The sequence below is a fragment of the Heptranchias perlo genome, chromosome 39, assembly GCF_035084215.1.
Source record: "Heptranchias perlo isolate sHepPer1 chromosome 39, sHepPer1.hap1, whole genome shotgun sequence".
In the NCBI taxonomy this organism is placed as follows: domain Eukaryota; kingdom Metazoa; phylum Chordata; class Chondrichthyes; order Hexanchiformes; family Hexanchidae; genus Heptranchias; species Heptranchias perlo.
The window spans coordinates 14141918-14161421 of NC_090363.1; the positions used below are offsets into that span (position 1 = coordinate 14141918).

The following is a 19504-nucleotide window of genomic DNA, read 5'->3' on the forward strand; positions in this document are numbered from 1 at the left end:
GAGTGTGCTGTATTATGATATACAGTGAGTCACAGTGTGAGTGTGCTGTATTGTGATATACAGTGAGTCACAGTGTGAGTGTGCTGTATTATGATATACAGTGAGTCACAGTGCGAGTGTGCTGTATTATGATATACAGTGAGTCACAGTGTGAGTGTGCTGTATTATGATATACAGTGAGTCACAGTGTGAGTGTGCTGTATTATGATATACAGTGAGTCACAGTGTGAGTGTGCTGTATTATGATATACAGTGAGTCACAGTGTGAGTGTGCTGTATTGTGATATACAGTGAGTCACAGTGTGAGTGTGCTGTATTATGATATACAGTGAGTCTCAGTGTGAGTGTGCTGTATTATGATATACAGTGAGTCTCAGTGTGAGTGTGCTGTATTATGATATACAGTGAGTCACAGTGTGAGTGTGCTGTATTGTGGGGTACAGTGAGTCACAGTGCGAGTGTGCTGTATTATGATATACAGTGAGTCACAGTGTGAGTGTGCTGTATTATGATATACAGTGAGTCACAGTGTGAGTGTGCTGTATTATGATATACAGTGAGTCACAGTGTGAGTGTGCTGTATTATGATATACAGTGAGTCACAGTGTGAGTGTGCTGTATTGTGATATACACTGAGTCTCAGTGTGAGTGTGCTGTATTGTGGGGTACAGTGAGTCTCAGTGTAAGTGTGCTGTATTATGATATACAGTGAGTCACAGTGTGAGTGTGCTGTATTGTGATATACAGTGAGTCTCATTGTGAGTGTGCTGTATTGTGGGGTACAGTGAGTCTCAGTGTGAGTGTGTTGTATTGTCGGGCACAGTGAGTCACAGTGTGAGTGTGCTGTATTGTGGGGTACAGTGAGTCTCAGTGTGAGTGTGCTGTATTATGATATACAGTGAGTCTCATTGTGAGTGTGCTGTATTGTGGGGTACAGTGAGTCTCAGTGTGAGTGTGTTGTATTGTCGGGCACAGTGAGTCACAGTGTGAGTGTGCTGTATTGTGGGGTACAGTGAGTCTCAGTGTAAGTGTGCTGTATTATGATATACAGTGAGTCACAGTGTGAGTGTGCTGTATTATGATATACAGTGAGTCTCAGTGTGAGTGTGCTGTATTGTGGGGTACAGTGAGTCACAGTGTGAGTGTGCTGTATTATGATATGCAGTGAGTCACAGTGTGAGTGTGCTGTATTATGATATACAGTGAGTCACAGTGTGAGTGTGCTGTATTGTGGGGTACAGTGAGTCACAGTGTGAGTGTGCTGTATTATGATATGCAGTGAGTCACAGTGTGAGTGTGCTGTATTGTGATATACAGTGAGTCACAGTGTGAGTGTGCTGTATTGTGGGGTACAGTGAGTCTCAGTGTGAGTGTGCTGTATTATGATATACAGTGAGTCGCAGTGTGAGTGTGCTGTATTGTGGGGTACAGTGAGTCACAGTGTGAGTGTGTTGTATTGTGGGGTACAGTGAGTCACAGTGTGAGTGTGCTGTATTGTGGGGTACAGTGAGTCACAGTGTGAGTGTGCTGTATTATGATATACAGTGAGTCACAGTGTGAGTGTGCTGTATTATGATATACAGTGAGTCACAGTGCGAGTGTGTTGTATTGTGGGGTACAGTGAGTCACAGTGTGAGTGTGCTGTATTATGATATACAGTGAGTCACAGTGTGAGTGTGCTGTATTATGATATACAGTGAGTCACAGTGTGAGTGTGTTGTATTGTGGGGTACAGTGAGTCACAGTGTGAGTGTGCTGTATTATGATATACAGTGAGTCACAGTGTGAGTGTGCTGTATTATGATATACAGTGAGTCACAGTGTGAGTGTGCTGTATTATGATATACAGTGAGTCACAGTGTGAGTGTGCTGTATTGTGATATACAGTGAGTCACAGTGTGAGTGTGCTGTATTATGATATACAGTGAGTCTCAGTGTGAGTGTGCTGTATTATGATATACAGTGAGTCTCAGTGTGAGTGTGCTGTATTATGATATACAGTGAGTCACAGTGTGAGTGTGCTGTATTGTGGGGTACAGTGAGTCACAGTGCGAGTGTGCTGTATTATGATATACAGTGAGTCACAGTGTGAGTGTGCTGTATTATGATATACAGTGAGTCACAGTGTGAGTGTGCTGTATTATGATATACAGTGAGTCACAGTGTGAGTGTGCTGTATTATGATATACAGTGAGTCACAGTGTGAGTGTGCTGTATTGTGATATACACTGAGTCTCAGTGTGAGTGTGCTGTATTGTGGGGTACAGTGAGTCTCAGTGTAAGTGTGCTGTATTATGATATACAGTGAGTCACAGTGTGAGTGTGCTGTATTGTGATATACAGTGAGTCTCATTGTGAGTGTGCTGTATTGTGGGGTACAGTGAGTCTCAGTGTGAGTGTGTTGTATTGTCGGGCACAGTGAGTCACAGTGTGAGTGTGCTGTATTGTGGGGTACAGTGAGTCTCAGTGTGAGTGTGCTGTATTATGATATACAGTGAGTCTCATTGTGAGTGTGCTGTATTGTGGGGTACAGTGAGTCTCAGTGTGAGTGTGTTGTATTGTCGGGCACAGTGAGTCACAGTGTGAGTGTGCTGTATTGTGGGGTACAGTGAGTCTCAGTGTAAGTGTGCTGTATTATGATATACAGTGAGTCACAGTGTGAGTGTGCTGTATTATGATATACAGTGAGTCTCAGTGTGAGTGTGCTGTATTGTGGGGTACAGTGAGTCACAGTGTGAGTGTGCTGTATTATGATATGCAGTGAGTCACAGTGTGAGTGTGCTGTATTATGATATACAGTGAGTCACAGTGTGAGTGTGCTGTATTGTGGGGTACAGTGAGTCACAGTGTGAGTGTGCTGTATTATGATATGCAGTGAGTCACAGTGTGAGTGTGCTGTATTGTGATATACAGTGAGTCTCAGTGTGAGTGTGCTGTATTGTGGGGTACAGTGAGTCTCAGTGTGAGTGTGCTGTATTATGATATACAGTGAGTCTCAGTGTGAGTGTGCTGTATTATGATATACAGTGAGTCACAGTGTGAGTGTGCTGTATTATGATATACAGTGAGTCACAGTGTGAGTGTGCTGTATTATGATATACAGTGAGTCTCAGTGTGAGTGTGCTGTATTATGATATACAGTGAGTCTCAGTGTGAGTGTGCTGTATTGTCGGGCACAGTGAGTCACAGTGTGAGTGTGCTGTATTGTGGGGTACAGTGAGTCACAGTGTGAGTGTGCTGTATTATGATATACAGTGAGTCACAGTGTGAGTGTGCTGTATTATGATATACAGTGAGTCACAGTGTGAGTGTGCTGTATTATGATATACAGTGAGTCTCAGTGTGAGTGTGCTGTATTGTGGGGTACAGTGAGTCACAGTGTGAGTGTGCTGTATTGTGGGGTACAGTGAGTCACAGTGTGAGTGTGCTGTATTATGATATACAGTGAGTCTCAGTGTGAGTGTGCTGTATTGTGGGGTACAGTGAGTCACAGTGTGAGTGTGCTGTATTGTGGGGTACAGTGAGTCACAGTGTGAGTGTGCTGTATTATGGGGTACAGTGAGTCGCAGTGTGAGTGTGCTGTATTATGATATACAGTGAGTCTCAGTGTGAGTGTGCTGTATTGTGGGGTACAGTGAGTCACAGTGTGAGTGTGCTGTATTATGGGGTACAGTGAGTCGCAGTGTGAGTGTGCTGTATTATGATATACAGTGAGTCTCAGTGTGAGTGTGCTGTATTATGGGGTACAGTGAGTCGCAGTGTGAGTGTGCTGTATTATGATATACAGTGAGTCACAGTGTGAGTGTGCTGTATTGTGGGGTACAGTGAGTCACAGTGTGAGTGTGCTGTATTGTGGGGTACAGTGAGTCACAGTGTGAGTGTGCTGTATTATGGGGTACAGTGAGTCTCAGTGTGAGTGTGCTGTATTATGATATACAGTGAGTCTCAGTGTGAGTGTGCTGTATTGTGGGGTACAGTGAGTCACAGTGTGAGTGTGCTGTATTATGGGGTACAGTGAGTCGCAGTGTGAGTGTGCTGTATTATGATATACAGTGAGTCTCAGTGTGAGTGTGCTGTATTATGGGGTACAGTGAGTCGCAGTGTGAGTGTGCTGTATTATGATATACAGTGAGTCTCAGTGTGAGTGTGCTGTATTATGATATACAGTGAGTCACAGTGTGAGTGTGCTGTATTATGGGGTACAGTGAGTCGCAGTGTGAGTGTGCTGTATTATGATATACAGTGAGTCTCAGTGTGAGTGTGCTGTATTATGGGGTACAGTGAGTCGCAGTGTGAGTGTGCTGTATTATGATATACAGTGAGTCTCAGTGTGAGTGTGCTGTATTATGATATACAGTGAGTCTCAGTGTGAGTGTGCTGTATTATGATATACAGTGAGTCACAGTGTGAGTGTGCTGTATTGTGGGGTACAGTGAGTCTCAGTGTGAGTGTGTTGTATTGTCGGGCACAGTGAGTCTCAGTGTGAGTGTGTTGTATTGTGATATACAGTGAGTCACAGTGTGAGTGTGTTGTATTGTCGGGTACAGTGAGTCTCAGTGTGAGTGTGCTGTATTGTGATATACAGTGAGTCACAGTGTGAGTGTGCTGTATTATGATATACAGTGAGTCACAGTGTGAGTGTGTTGTATTGTCGGGCACAGTGAGTCTCAGTGTGAGTGTGCTGTATTATGATATACAGTGAGTCACAGTGTGAGTGTGCTGTATTATGATATACAGTGAGTCACAGTGTGAGTGTGCTGTATTGTGGGGTACAGTGAGTCACAGTGTGAGTGTGCTGTATTATGATATACAGTGAGTCACAGTGTGAGTGTGCTGTATTATGATATACAGTGAGTCACAGTGTGAGTGTGCTGTATTATGATATACAGTGAGTCTCAGTGTGAGTGTGTTGTATTATGATATACAGTGAGTCGCAGTGTGAGTGTGCTGTATTATGATATACAGTGAGTCACAGTGTGAGTGTGCTGTATTATGATATACAGTGAGTCACAGTGTGAGTGTGCTGTATTATGATATACAGTGAGTCACAGTGTGAGTGTGCTGTATTATGATATACAGTGAGTCACAGTGCGAGTGTGCTGTATTGTGATATACAGTGAGTCTCAGTGTGAGTGTGCTGTATTATGATATACAGTGAGTCACAGTGTGAGTGTGCTGTATTATGATATACAGTGAGTCACAGTGTGAGTGTGCTGTATTATGATATACAGTGAGTCACAGTGTGAGTGTGCTGTATTATGATATACAGTGAGTCACAGTGTGAGTGTGCTGTATTATGATATACAGTGAGTCACAGTGTGAGTGTGCTGTATTGTGATATACAGTGAGTCTCAGTGTGAGTGTGCTGTATTATGATATACAGTGAGTCACAGTGTGAGTGTGCTGTATTATGATATACAGTGAGTCACAGTGTGAGTGTGCTGTATTATGATATACAGTGAGTCACAGTGTGAGTGTGCTGTATTATGATATACAGTGAGTCACAGTGTGAGTGTGCTGTATTATGATATACAGTGAGTCACAGTGTGAGTGTGCTGTATTGTGGGGTACAGTGAGTCACAGTGTGAGTGTGCTGTATTGTGGGGTACAGTGAGTCACAGTGTGAGTGTGCTGTATTATGATATACAGTGAGTCACAGTGTGAGTGTGCTGTATTGTGATATACAGTGAGTCTCAGTGTGAGTGTGCTGTATTGTGGGGTACAGTGAGTCACAGTGTGAGTGTGCTGTATTATGATATACAGTGAGTCACAGTGTGAGTGTGCTGTATTATGATATACAGTGAGTCTCAGTGTGAGTGTGCTGTATTATGATATACAGTGAGTCACAGTGTGAGTGTGCTGTATTATGATATACAGTGAGTCTCAGTGTGAGTGTGCTGTATTATGATATACAGTGAGTCTCAGTGTGAGTGTGCTGTATTATGATATACAGTGAGTCACAGTGTGAGTGTGCTGTATTATGATATACAGTGAGTCTCAGTGTGAGTGTGCTGTATTGTGGGGTACAGTGAGTCACAGTGTGAGTGTGCTGTATTGTGGGGTACAGTGAGTCACAGTGTGAGTGTGCTGTATTATGGGGTACAGTGAGTCTCAGTGTGAGTGTGCTGTATTGTGGGGTACAGTGAGTCTCAGTGTGAGTGTGCTGTATTGTCGGGCACAGTGAGTCACAGTGTGAGTGTGCTGTATTGTGGGGTACAGTGAGTCACAGTGTGAGTGTGCTGTATTGTGGGGTACAGTGAGTCACAGTGTGAGTGTGCTGTATTATGGGGTACAGTGAGTCTCAGTGTGAGTGTGTTGTATTGTGGGGTACAGTGAGTCTCAGTGTGAGTGTGCTGTATTGTGGGGTACAGTGAGTCTCAGTGTGAGTGTGTTGTATTGTGGGGTACAGTGAGTCTCAGTGTGAGTGTGCTGTATTGTGGGGTACAGTGAGTCTCAGTGTGAGTGTGTTGTATTGTGGGGTACAGTGAGTCTCAGTGTGAGTGTGCTGTATTGTGGGGTACAGTGAGTCTCAGTGTGAGTGTGTTGTATTGTGGGGTACAGTGAGTCTCAGTGTGAGTGTGCTGTATTGTGGGGTACAGTGAGTCACAGTGTGAGTGTGCTGTATTATGGGGTACAGTGAGTCTCAGTGTGAGTGTGCTGTATTGTGGGGTACAGTGAGTCTCAGTGTGAGTGTGCTGTATTGTGGGGTACAGTGAGTCTCAGTGTGAGTGTGTTGTATTGTGGGGTACAGTGAGTCTCAGTGTGAGTGTGCTGTATTGTGGGGTACAGTGAGTCTCAGTGTGAGTGTGTTGTATTGTGGGGTACAGTGAGTCTCAGTGTGAGTGTGCTGTATTGTGGGGTACAGTGAGTCTCAGTGTGAGTGTGCTGTATTGTGGGGTACAGTGAGTCTCAGTGTGAGTGTGTTGTATTGTGGGGTACAGTGAGTCTCAGTGTGTGTGTGCTGTATTGTCGGGCACAGTGAGTCTCAGTGTGAGTGTGTTGTATTGTGGGGTACAGTGAGTCTCAGTGTGAGTGTGTTGTATTGTCGGGTACAGTGAGTCTCAGTGTGAGTGTGTTGTATTGTGGGGTACAGTGAGTCACAGTGTGAGTGTGCTGTATTGTGGGGTACAGTGAGTCACAGTGTGAGTGTGCTGTATTATGATATACAGTGAGTCTCAGTGTGAGTGTGCTGTATTGTGATATACAGTGAGTCTCAGTGTGAGTGTGCTGTATTATGATATACAGTGAGTCACAGTGTGAGTGTGCTGTATTGTGATATACAGTGAGTCACAGTGTGAGTGTGCTGTGTTATGATATACAGTGAGTCACAGTGTGAGTGTGCTGTATTGTGATATACAGTGAGTCACAGTGTGAGTGTGCTGTATTGTGGGGTACAGTGAGTCACAGTGTGAGTGTGCTGTATTATGATATACAGTGAGTCTCAGTGTGAGTGTGCTGTATTGTGATATACAGTGAGTCACAGTGTGAGTGTGCTGTATTATGATATACAGTGAGTCTCAGTGTGAGTGTGCTGTATTGTGGGGTACAGTGAGTCTCAGTGTGAGTGTGCTGTATTATGATATACAGTGAGTCACAGTGTGAGTGTGCTGTATTATGATATACAGTGAGTCACAGTGTGAGTGTGTTGTATTGTGGGGTACAGTGAGTCGCAGTGTGAGTGTGCTGTATTGTGGGGTACAGTGAGTCACAGTGTGTGTGTGCTGTATTGTCGGGCACAGTGAGTCTCAGTGTGAGTGTGCTGTATTATGATATACAGTGAGTCACAGTGTGAGTGTGCTGTATTATGATATACAGTGAGTCTCAGTGTGAGTGTGCTGTATTATGATATACAGTGAGTCACAGTGTGAGTGTGCTGTATTATGATATACAGTGAGTCACAGTGTGAGTGTGCTGTATTATGATATACAGTGAGTCACAGTGTGAGTGTGCTGTATTATGATATACAGTGAGTCACAGTGTGAGTGTGCTGTATTGTGGGGTACAGTGAGTCACAGTGTGTGTGTGCTGTATTGTGGGGCACAGTGAGTCTCAGTGTGAGTACTGTATTCCGGTGCTGACCTTTAACCCTTGATGTTATCAGGGTCCCCGTGGCTCCCGAGGGACTTCAGGTCCACCAGGCAAATCAGGCCGGAGGGTGAGTGAACATTCTCGCCCATTTACTGCCAGTCAAACTTCTGCCAATGCGTTTATCAGCATCGGAGTAACATGGATGGCTTGTGTTGCAGGGTCGTGCAGGAGCTGACGGAGCGAGAGGGATGCCAGGGGAAGGAGGAATCAAGGTATGGAAGAGGATGTAGTCACCAGGCCCGGGGCACCCTCCTGTAACCTGGAGCAGTGTCCAACCTGTTGTATTGTGTGTGTGAGTGAGTAATTGAGTGAATGCATGTGACAGAGTGAGGAGGGAGAGGGGAGAGCTTATATATGGGGGAGTAAAGAGATGCCTGCTCTGTTCGGGATCTAAAGTTGACTTTTGACCCGTGCATGAGTTGGGGAATCAATGGGGGGGAATGGTCAGTGGGATCAAGAAACTGTGCGGGCCTGTCACATCCCGCTACCTCCTGCCTCTCACCATATCCTTCAATCCTGTCCTGCTCCAGAAATACATCCAGTTGTTTCTTGAAATCCTTAAATCTTCCTCATTTGATCAGGTGGGCCGGGATTTTGGGCCTCCGAACAGCACAGACTTCACATTCGCTTTGTGGTGAGCCCAGAACGGGCAGCTGGCAATGCTGCCCGTGTGAACAGGCGACAGACTCGCAGGGCAACGTTAACCCCTCCACTTTAAACCCCCCGTCCCCCGCTGCAGTTAGCCAAGGGAAGTCACACCGATCCGTTAAAGTGTTCGTCCACTCATACGGACAAGAGAGATTTCTGGGCCGAGTTTTCTGTTTCCATTCCTGGTTTCCCCTTTGGTATATTTCCCCGAGGGTGAAGTCAACTGGGCGTAAAATGAGGCGGGGTTTTCAGATGGGGTGGGGGGGTGTAAAACGGGGCGTGTGTTGGTGTAAGGGTGTGAGCTAAAGCTGAGATCCGATGCCTATGTATCCGCTGACGTCTTGCTTTGTGTTTGCCAGGGTGACCGAGGGTTTGATGGTCTGCCTGGACTGCCTGGAGAGAAGGGGAATCGGGTGAGTACAGACCTCATCGACCAGTCCGAACATTGTGCGGTGGGACCAGAGTGTCGGAGTGTTCTGACTCGTCTCTCAGGGTGCGGTAACAGGCCCACACTGAGTGCGGGTCGCAGTGTACCAGCCAGACTATCCACCAATAATCCACCCATCTCAGCTAGACAGGGAATTCCAGGGGAAGTACAGTCATCAAGATGTCACGATATCAGTGCTGTGATCCATTGAGCTCACTTGTCACAATGGCCCGAGTCCAGTTCCTCACTTGTCATAATGGCCTGAGTCCAGTTACTCGATTGTCACAATGGCCCGAGTCCAGTTACTCACTTGTCATAATGGCCCGAGTCCAGTTACTCGATTGTCACAATGGCCCGAGTCCAGTTACTCGATTGTCACAATGGCCTGAGTCCAGTTACTCACTTGTCACAATGGCCCGAGTCCAGTTACTCACTTGTCATAATGGCCCGAGTCCAGTTACTCGATTGTCACAATGGCCCGAGTCCAGTTACTCGATTGTCACAATGGCCCGAGTCCAGTTACTCACTTGTCATAATGGCCCGAGTCCAGTTACTCGATTGTCACAATGGCCCGAGTCCAGTGACTCGATTGTCACAATGGCCCGAGTCCAGTTACTCACTTGTCACAATGGCCCGAGTCCAGTTACTCGATTGTCACAATGGCCCGAGTCCAGTTACTCGCTTGTCACAATGGCCCGAGTCCAGTTACTCGATTGTCACAATGGCCCGAGTTCAGTTACTCGCTTGTCACAATGGCCCGAGTCCAGTTACTCGCTTGTCACAATGGCCCGGGTCCAGTTACTCGCTTGTCACAGTGATCCGAGTCCAGTTACTCGCTTGTCACAATGGCCCGGGTCCAGTTACTCGATTGTCACAATGACCTGAGTCCAGTTACTCACTTGTCACAATGGCCTGAGTCCAGTTACTCGCTTGTCACAATGGCCCGAGTCCAGTTACTCGCTTGTCACAATGGCCCGAGTCCAGTTACTCGATTGTCACAATGGCCCGAGTTCAGTTACTCGCTTGTCACAATGGCCCGAGTCCAGTTACTCGCTTGTCACAATGGCCCGGGTCCAGTTACTCGCTTGTCACAGTGATCCGAGTTCAGTTACTCGCTTGTCACAATGGCCCGAGTCCAGTTACTCGCTTGTCACAATGGCCCGAGTCCAGTTACTCGCTTGTCACAGTGATCCGAGTTCAGTTACTCGCTTGTCACAATGGCCCGAGTCCAGTTACTCGATTGTCACAATGGCCCGAGTCCAGTGACTCGATTGTCACAATGGCCCGAGTCCAGTTACTCGCTTGTCACAATGGCCCGGGTCCAGTTACTCGCTTGTCACAGTGATCCGAGTTCAGTTACTCGCTTGTCACAATGGCCCGAGTCCAGTTACTCGATTGTCACAATGGCCCGAGTTCAGTTACTCGCTTGTCACAATGGCCCGGGTCCAGTTACTCGACTGTCACAATGGCCCGGGTCCAGTTACTCGCTTGTCACAATGGCCCGGGTCCAGTTACTCACTTGTCACAATGGCCTGAGTCCAGTTACTCACTTGTCACAATGGCCCGAGTCCAGTTACTCACTTGTCACAATGGCCCGGGTCCAGTTACTCACTTGTCACAATGGCCCGAGTCCAGTTACTCGATTGTCACAATGGCCCGAGTCCAGTTACTCGGTTACTCACTTGTCACAATGGCCCGAGTCCAGTTACTCGATTGTCACAATGGCCTGTGTCCAGTTACTCGATTGTCACAATGGCCTGAGTCCAGTTACTCACTTGTCACAATGGCACGAGTCCAGTTACTCACTTGTCACAATGGCACGAGTCCAGTTACTCACTTGTCACAATGGCCCGGGTCCAGTTACTCACTTGTCACAATGGCACGAGTCCAGTTACTCACTTGTCACAATGGCCCGGGTCCAGTTACTCACTTGTCATAATGGCCCGGGTCCAGTTACTCGCTTGTCACAATGGCCCGGGTCCAGTTACTCACTTGTCACAATGGCCCGGGTCCAGTTACTCGATTGTCACAATGGCCCGGGTCCAGTTACTCGACTGTCACAATGGCCCGGGTCCAGTTACTCGACTGTCACAATGGCCCGGGTCCAGTTACTCACTTGTCACAATGACCCGGGTCCAGTTACTCGACTGTCACAATGGCCCGGGTCCAGTTACTCACTTGTCATAATGGCCTGAGTCCAGTTACTCGCTTGTCACAATGGCCTGAGTCCAGTTACTCACTTGTCACAATGGCCCGAGTCCAGTTACTCACTTGTCACAATGGCCCGGGTCCAGTTACTCACTTGTCACAATGGCCCGAGTCCAGTTACTCGATTGTCACAATGGCCCGAGTCCAGTTACTCGATTGTCACAATGGCCTGAGTCCAGTTACTCACTTGTCACAATGGCACGAGTCCAGTTACTCGATTGTCACAATGGCCCGGGTCCAGTTACTCACTTGTCATAATGGCCCGGGTCCAGTTACTCACTTGTCACAATGGCACGAGTCCAGTTACTCACTTGTCACAATGGCCCGAGTCCAGTTACTCGATTGTCACAATGGCCTGTGTCCAGTTACTCGATTGTCACAATGGCCTGAGTCCAGTTACTCACTTGTCACAATGGCCCGGGTCCAGTTACTCACTTGTCACAATGGCACGAGTCCATTTACTCACTTGTCACAATGGCCCGGGTCCAGTTACTCACTTGTCACAATGGCCTGTGTCCAGTTACTCGATTGTCACAATGGCCTGAGTCCAGTTACTCACTTGTCACAATGGCCCGGGTCCAGTTACTCACTTGTCACAATGGCACGAGTCCAGTTACTCACTTGTCACAATGGCACGAGTCCAGTTACTCACTTGTCACAATGGCCCGAGTCCAGTTACTCGATTGTCACAATGGCACGAGTCCAGTTACTCACTTGTCACAATGGCACGAGTCCAGTTACTCACTTGTCACAATGGCCCGAGTCCAGTTACTCGATTGTCACAATGACCTGAGTCCAGTTACTCACTTGTCACAATGGCCCGAGTCCAGTTACTCGATTGTCACAATGGCCTGAGTCCAGTTACTCACTTGTCACAATGGCCTGTGTCCAGTTACTCGATTGTCACAATGACCCGGGTCCAGTTACTCACTTGTCACAATGGCCCGGGTCCAGTTACTCGATTGTCACAATGGCCTGAGTCCAGTTACTCACTTGTCACAATGGCCCGAGTCCAGTTACTCACTTGTCACAATGACCCGGGTTCAGTTACTCGATTGTCACAATGGCCCGGGTCCAGTTACTCACTTGTCACAATGACCCGGGTTCAGTTACTCACTTGTCACAATGACCCGGGTCCAGTTACTCACTTGTCACAATGGCCCGGGTCCAGTTACTCGATTGTCACAATGGCCTGAGTCCAGTTACTCACTTGTCACAATGGCCTGTGTCCAGTTACTCGCTTGTCACAATGGCCCGGGTCCAGTTACTCACTTGTCACAATGGCCCGGGTCCCGTTACTCACTTGTCACAATGGCCCGAGTCCAGTTACTCACTTGTCCCAGTGATCCGAGTTCAGTTATGTGCCTGCGGACACTGGTGGAAGTCACTGAATTGCAGTGGGCGAGTGGCCCATTCGTTTCGTTCTCCTCGACCCAGATGTGAAGTCCCCCGAAGGTTGAACCCCCCCCTTGTCATCCTCTGGAGCTCCGCTCATCGTCTGCAAGACCTCAGGTTCAGGACGCTGGCGCTAGCGGAGCCTCCAATGAGATCCTGCCGCCATTCCACCATCCATCGTTTCTCGGCAGGGGAAAGAGATGAAACGGCTCAAACGGGAAAGGGTAGACCGTGTATTGGGGACAATTTTAACCCAACCCGCCCATGGGTTGAAGGGATCGGGGGTGACGCTGGTTTTAGACCCCGCCCCGATTTTACTCGCCGTTGCGAATCAGTGGAGAGTGATATTGGGCGGGGTGTAAAACTGATATTCCACCCGATCCCATGGGATTCCCGCTCGGCCATTCCCCTCATAGATTCACTGTTCCCACTCTCCCATGGGTTGCAGGTATGGTCCTGTCTCCAGTCCCGGCTCTCCTGGAATGCGTCTCCCCACTGGGAGCTCAGGACCGGTGACGTTGCCAGAGGAAGAGGTTTGAAGGGTCAAAACGCAAGGGTGGAAGTTTGCAAATTGCAAAGATCACTTCCCGTTTTATAGCCAGTTCGGAACAAATGGGTGGTCACACCTTCTCAAACAGAGCGAGTGCGTCAACTTTATTTTTATTTGTTCATGGGATGTGGGCGTCGCTGGCGAGGCCAGCATTTATTGCCCATCCCCAATTGCCCTTGAGAAGGTGGTGGTGAGCCGCCTTCTTGAACCGCTGCAGTCCGTGTGGTGAAGGTTCTCCCACAGTGCTGTTAGGTAGGGAGTTCCAGGATTTTGACCCAGCGATGATGAAGGAACGGTGATATACTTCCAAGTCGGGATGGTGTGTGACTTGGAGGGGAACGTGCTGGTGGTGTCGTTCCCATGTGCCTGCTGCCCTTGTCCTTCTAGGTGGTAGAGGTCGCGGGTTTGGGAGGTGCTGTCGAAGAAGCCTTGGCGAGTTGCTGCAGTGCATCCTGTGGATGGTACACACTGCAGCCACAGTGCGCCGGTGGTGAAGGGAGTGAACGTTTAGGGTGGTGGATGGGGTGCCAATCAAGCGGGCTGCTTTGTCCTGGATGGTGTCGAGTTTCTTGAGTGTTGTTGGAGCTGCACTCATCCAGGCAAGTGGAGAGTATTCCATCACACTCCTGACTTGTGCCTTGTAGATGGTGGAAAGGCTTTGGGGAGTCAGGAGGTGAGTCACTCGCCGCAGAATACCCAGCCTCTGACCTGCTCTTGTCGCCACAGTATTTATGTGGCTGGTCCAGTTAAGTTTCTGGTCAAAAAACTATAAGCCATGCCGATCGGAACGTCCACCCTCTGCTGTCTCACCGATCGCCAGGCGGCATTATCAAGAGCAACTGCTGAGATGAGCTGCTACATAGCAGCAGAGTCGGACTGTTAAACCAGTAATGGGCGAGCCTCCCAGCGACTCATTGTTTCGATGTCTCTCCTGAAGTACTGTAATCAGTCACCCAGCAACCAAAGTCATGAAACCATAGAACCACAGAACCATCGAAAAGATACAGCACAGACGGGGGCCATTCGGCCCATCGTGTCCGCCCCGGCTCGAAGAACGACCAGGTGCCCATTCTCATCCCACCCGGTCTGTGGCCCTGCAGCTTACAGCACCTTAGGTGCAGGTCCAGGTACTTTTCAAAAGAGTTGAGGGTCCCTGCCTCTACCACCAATTCGGGCAGCGCAACAGCTGGCCTCAATGCTTTACGAGCCCCTGTGAGGGAGTGCTGCACTGTCGGAGGTGCCGCCTTTCAGATCACAGAATCATTGAAATTTACGGCGCAGAAGGAGGCCGTTCGGCCCATCGTGTCCGTGCCGGCCGAGAAAGAGCCATCCGGCCTAATCCCACTTTCCAGCTCTTGGTCTGTCGCCCTGCAGGTTACGGCACCTCCCGGCGGGCGAGGCTCCTTGCTGGAAGCACGGCGTCGGTAGCGTTACCCCCCCCCCCCGCGGGGCTCCTGAGCACGAACTCATTCCTCGTTTTTGTTGTTTCAGGGAGAGCCTGGTGCGCAGGGACTGCTGGGAGATCTGGGGGAAGACGGAGAGAGGGTGAGTGTTTGCCCCCCGTAAGCACAACGCGTTTCGAGATCTCCGCCGCCCTCGGGGTTTGACGGACGGTCGGAGCTCCCGGGGCAACGGGTCTGTTTGTCCGTACCGACCGATCTCAGCGGGACCGATGCAGGCACCGGTCAAAGGTCGTCTCGCCAGGGGGGGGGGAGTTTTAACTCGCGGGCGGGATGCGCGGGTCGCCATTTTAACTCCCGGGCGGGATGCGTGGGTCGCCATTTTAACGGCCGGGCCTCGATACCAATCCGGCCGGCCGGCCGGCCGGAACAGCTGATCGGAGGCAGCTCACTGGCTTTGGGCTTGACGCTCGATGCGCTTTCACTGAGAGGACGGTCCACGATGGGCGCCCAGCTCGATCGGCCGTTAAAATGGCGGCGGGGTCCTGGTGGGGAGACCGGAGAGTGCAGCGTGTGGGACACCCTCCTTTGATCCCTGGGACCAGCCCGGGGAGGTAGATTAAAGGTCTCCCCTCTTTGATACATACTGGATGGGGCAGTGGGTGAGGTTCTGTCATTTCCCCTTTCAGTTTGAATCCACCCCAAATGGAGAAAGTGAGCGGTGGGGTGGGGTGGGGCACTGGGGTATGTTTTCATCTTGCCCCCCCCCCCCCCCCACTCCGGGTGTAAAACTGGCGTTGTGGATTGTCTCCCTTGTCGATGGCACTCGGGCGGTTCTATAACGGGCGGCTGATGCACAACGACCGAGAGGCAGGGTGAAAACTTACCCCATTGTGTTGAAGACTCGTTCATAATAAGCCTTATCTTTCAATCAGGAAAGATTGAACGGGCTGGGGCTCTTTTCTCCACAAAAGAGAAGACCGAGGGGTGACCTGATGGAGGTCTTCAAGATTATGAAAGGGTTTGATAGGGTAGACGTAGAGAAGATGTTCCCACTTGTGGGGGAGACCAGAACGAGGGTCCATAAATATGAGATGGTCACTAATAAATCCAATAGGGAATTCAGGAGAAATTTCTTTACCCAGAGAGTGGTTAGAATGTGGAACTCGCTATCACAGGGAGTAGTTGAGGCGAATAGCATCGATACATTTAAGAGGAAGCTAGATAAACACATGAGGGAGAAAGGAATAGAAGGGTATGGTGATAGGGTGAGATGAAGTAGGGAGGGAGGAGGCTCGTGTGGAGCATAAACAACAGCATGGACCTGTTGGGCCGAATGGCCTGTTTCTGTGCTGTGGACTCGACGTCACTCGGTGTAATCTCTGGCAGCCTGAGCTCAAATCCAGTCCAGTCCCAGGTCAAGGTGTTTCTGAGACTGAGACTGATGGAGGCAGGGGATTAAACACAGTGACCGTTCCCCTCATTTCCCAGGGTGGTTACCCCCTGACGTTACAGCGAACGGGCCTATCTCTTTACCTGTGGGACCTCAGTCTCATTCCAGCTGAGACAGAGGACCTGAAGGTCCCTGTTCTCCGATGCAAGTTAAAGACTGTGGTCTCACCACTTGGACTTGGGAGTGAATCCAGATCTAGTCTCCCTGAGCTCCTGACACATCAGCTCCTCTTGAGATAGTCTTTTCCTCTTTCCCTTCTCTTTTCAATCTTTCTTTTGTTCAACACTAGACCTCTCCTCACTTTTTAATCTACCTTTGTTTCTTTATTGCGTGGAATTAACAGCAAGAAGGTCGGAGGCCGCTGGGAAGTTCACTCATGTTGCCTTCTGGAACCTTGAAACAAGGGTTACAATCCCTCTGGTCTCTGTGCGGTGGCAATATGGATATTTGGGCAGATTCCCTCTGATCGCTTATTTTACCAGCGAAGTGATAAACACATCAATTAAAAAATGATACAAACCTTTAAAAACTCAGTCCCGCGCAGCGACTGGATGAACTCTGCCCGCGATGGGTTGAAATTCTCTCGACCGAGAAAGGCTGTCAATATTTGAAGGGCCAATTTTCCTCCGGAGAGGTAAACCCGAGGACACGCTGCTGGCAGTTTACCGGAGGATATTTTCAACGCGAGTGGCCGCAGTCCCAGACTTCCACGCCAGTTACGGTGCTCGTAAGACTACCTTAAATTTTGCCAGTTAATGTTTTCTGTTTGTTGTTTGTCTCCAGGGAGACGATGGTGAGGCTGGGCCCAGAGGGCTGCCGGGTGAACCTGTAAGTATATCTCAGTTTTTGGGTTTGTTCCACTTTAGAGTGCTGAGAAACCAGGACAGGGAGAGGTGCCTCCAACATCAGTGAGACAACGTCCAGTGGGACAAGGGTCCAGAGAGCTCTGTCCTTTGGGAAAAGCTGCCAGTCTCCAGGCTGCCCCCTGTCTGTCTCCAGGCTGCACTGTCTGTCTCCAGGCTGCACTGTCTGTCTCCAGGCTGCACTGTCTGTCTCCAGGCAGCCCCCAGTCCGTCTCCAGGCTGCACCCTGTCCGTCTCCAGGCTGCATCCTGTCCGTCTCCCCAGGCTGCACCCTGTCCGTCTCCCCAGGCTGCACCCTGTCCGTCTCCCCAGGCTGCACCCTGTCCGTCTCCCCAGGCTGCACCCTGTCCGTCTCCCCAGGCTGCACCCTGTCCGTCTCCCCAGGCTGCACCCTGTCCGTCTCCCCAGGCTGCACCCTGTCCGTCTCCCCAGGCTGCACCCTGTCCGTCTCCCCAGGCTGCACCCTGTCCGTCTCCCCAGGCTGCACCCTGTCCGTCTCCCCAGGCTGCACCCTGTCCGTCTCCCCAGGCTGCACCCTGCCTGCCTCCAGGTCGCATTGTATATCCTTCCAGTGCTGAGTTACTGCTCCCAACTCACTCCCTCATTTCCCCAATCAGAGGCCCAGTCACTATGCACATGTATCTTGGAACTGTCTCCCAATACCCATTCACCGCACTCCCTCTCTCCCAATACCCATTCACCGCACTCCCTCTCTCCCAGTTCCCCTTCACCCCACTCCCTCTCTCCCAATACCCCTTCACCCCACTCCCTCTCTCCCAATTCCCCTTCACCCCACTCCCTCTCTCCCAATACCCCTTCACCCCACTCCCTCTCTCCCAATACCCCTTCACCCCACTCCCTCTCTCCCAATTCCCCTTCACCCCACTCCCTCTCTCCCAATACCCCTTCACCCCACTCCCTCTCTCCCAATTCCCCTTCACCCCACTCCCTCTCTCCCAATACCCCTTCACCCCACTCCCTCTCTCCCAATACCCCTTCACCCCACTCCCTCTCTCCCAATTCCCCTTCACCCCACTCCCTCTCTCCCAATACCCCTTCACCCCACTCCCTCTCTCCCAATACCCCTTCACCCCACTCCCTCTCTCCCAATACCCCTTCACCCCACTCCCTCTCTCCCAATACCCCTTCACCCCACTCCCTCTCTCCCAATTCCCCTTCACCCCACTCCCTCTCTCCCAATACCCCTTCACCCCACTCCCTCTCAATACCCCTTCACCCCACTCCCTCTCTTCCAATTCCCCTTCACCCCACTCCCGCTCTCCCAATACCCCTTCACCCCACTCCCTCTCTCCCAATTCCCCTTCACCCCACTCCCTCTCTCCCAATACCCCTTCACCCCACTCCCTCTCTCCCAATACCCCTTCACCCCACTCCCTCTCTCCCAATACCCCTTCACCCCACTCCCTCTCTCCCAATACCCCTTCACCCCACTCCCTCTCTCCCAATTCCCCTTCACCCCACTCCCTCTCTCCCAATACCCCTTCACCCCACTCCCTCTCAATACCCCTTCACCCCACTCCCTCTCTTCCAATTCCCCTTCACCCCACTCCCGCTCTCCCAATACCCCTTCACCCCACTCCCTCTCTCCCAATACCCCTTCACCCCACTCCCTCTCTCCCAATACCCCTTCACCCCACTCCCTCTCTCCCAATTCCCCTTCACCCCACTCCCTCTCTCCCAATACCCCTTCCCCCACTCCCTCCCTCTCAATACCCCTTCAATCCACTCCCTGCCTCCCAATACCCCTTCCCCCACTCCCTCTCTCCCAATACCCCTTCACCCCACTCCCTCTCTCCCAATTCCCCTTCACCCCACTCCCTCTCTCCCAATACCCCTCCACCCCACTCCCTCTCTCCCAATACCCCTCCACCCCACTCCCTCTCTCCCAATACCCCTTCACCCCACTCCCATTCTCCCAATACCCCTTCACCCCACTCCCTCTCTCCCAATTCCCCTTCCCCCACTCCCTCTCTCCCAATACCCCTTCACCCCACTCCCTCTCTCCCAATACCCCTTCACCCCACTCCCTCTCTCCCAATACCCCTTCACCCCACTCCCTCTCTCCCAATACCCCTTCACCCCACTCCCTCTCTCCCAATACCCCTTCACCCCACTCCCTCTCTCCCAATTCCCCTTCACCCCACTCCCTCTCTCCCAATACCTCTTCACCCCACTCCCTCTCTCCCAATACCCCTCCACCTCACTCCCTCTCTCCCAATACCCCTTCACCCCACTCCCTCTCTCCCAATTCCCCTTCCCCCACTCCCTCCCTCTCAATACCCCTTCAATCCACTCCCTCCCTCTCAATACCCCTTCAATCCACTCCCTCCCTCTCAATACCCCTTCACCCCACTCCCTCTCTCCCAATACCCCTTCACCCCACTCCCTCCCTCTCAATACCGCTTCAATCCACTCCCTCCCTCCCAATACCCCTTCACCCCACTCCCTCTC

The 19504-nt window shown here is 50.4% G+C and overlaps 1 protein-coding gene across 1 annotated transcript in view; it reads left to right on the forward strand.

Annotated features, from left to right (window-relative positions):
* Positions 1-19504, forward strand: part of LOC137305261 (collagen alpha-1(V) chain-like) — a 522869-nt gene that overhangs the window by 351137 nt on the left and 152228 nt on the right. Inside the window, exons 16-20 of the mRNA XM_067974118.1 lie at positions 8102-8155; positions 8247-8300; positions 9096-9149; positions 14808-14861; positions 16953-16997. Coding sequence (XP_067830219.1) covers positions 8102-8155; positions 8247-8300; positions 9096-9149; positions 14808-14861; positions 16953-16997 — 261 coding nt within the window. The remainder of the gene's footprint in view (positions 1-8101; positions 8156-8246; positions 8301-9095; positions 9150-14807; positions 14862-16952; positions 16998-19504) is intronic.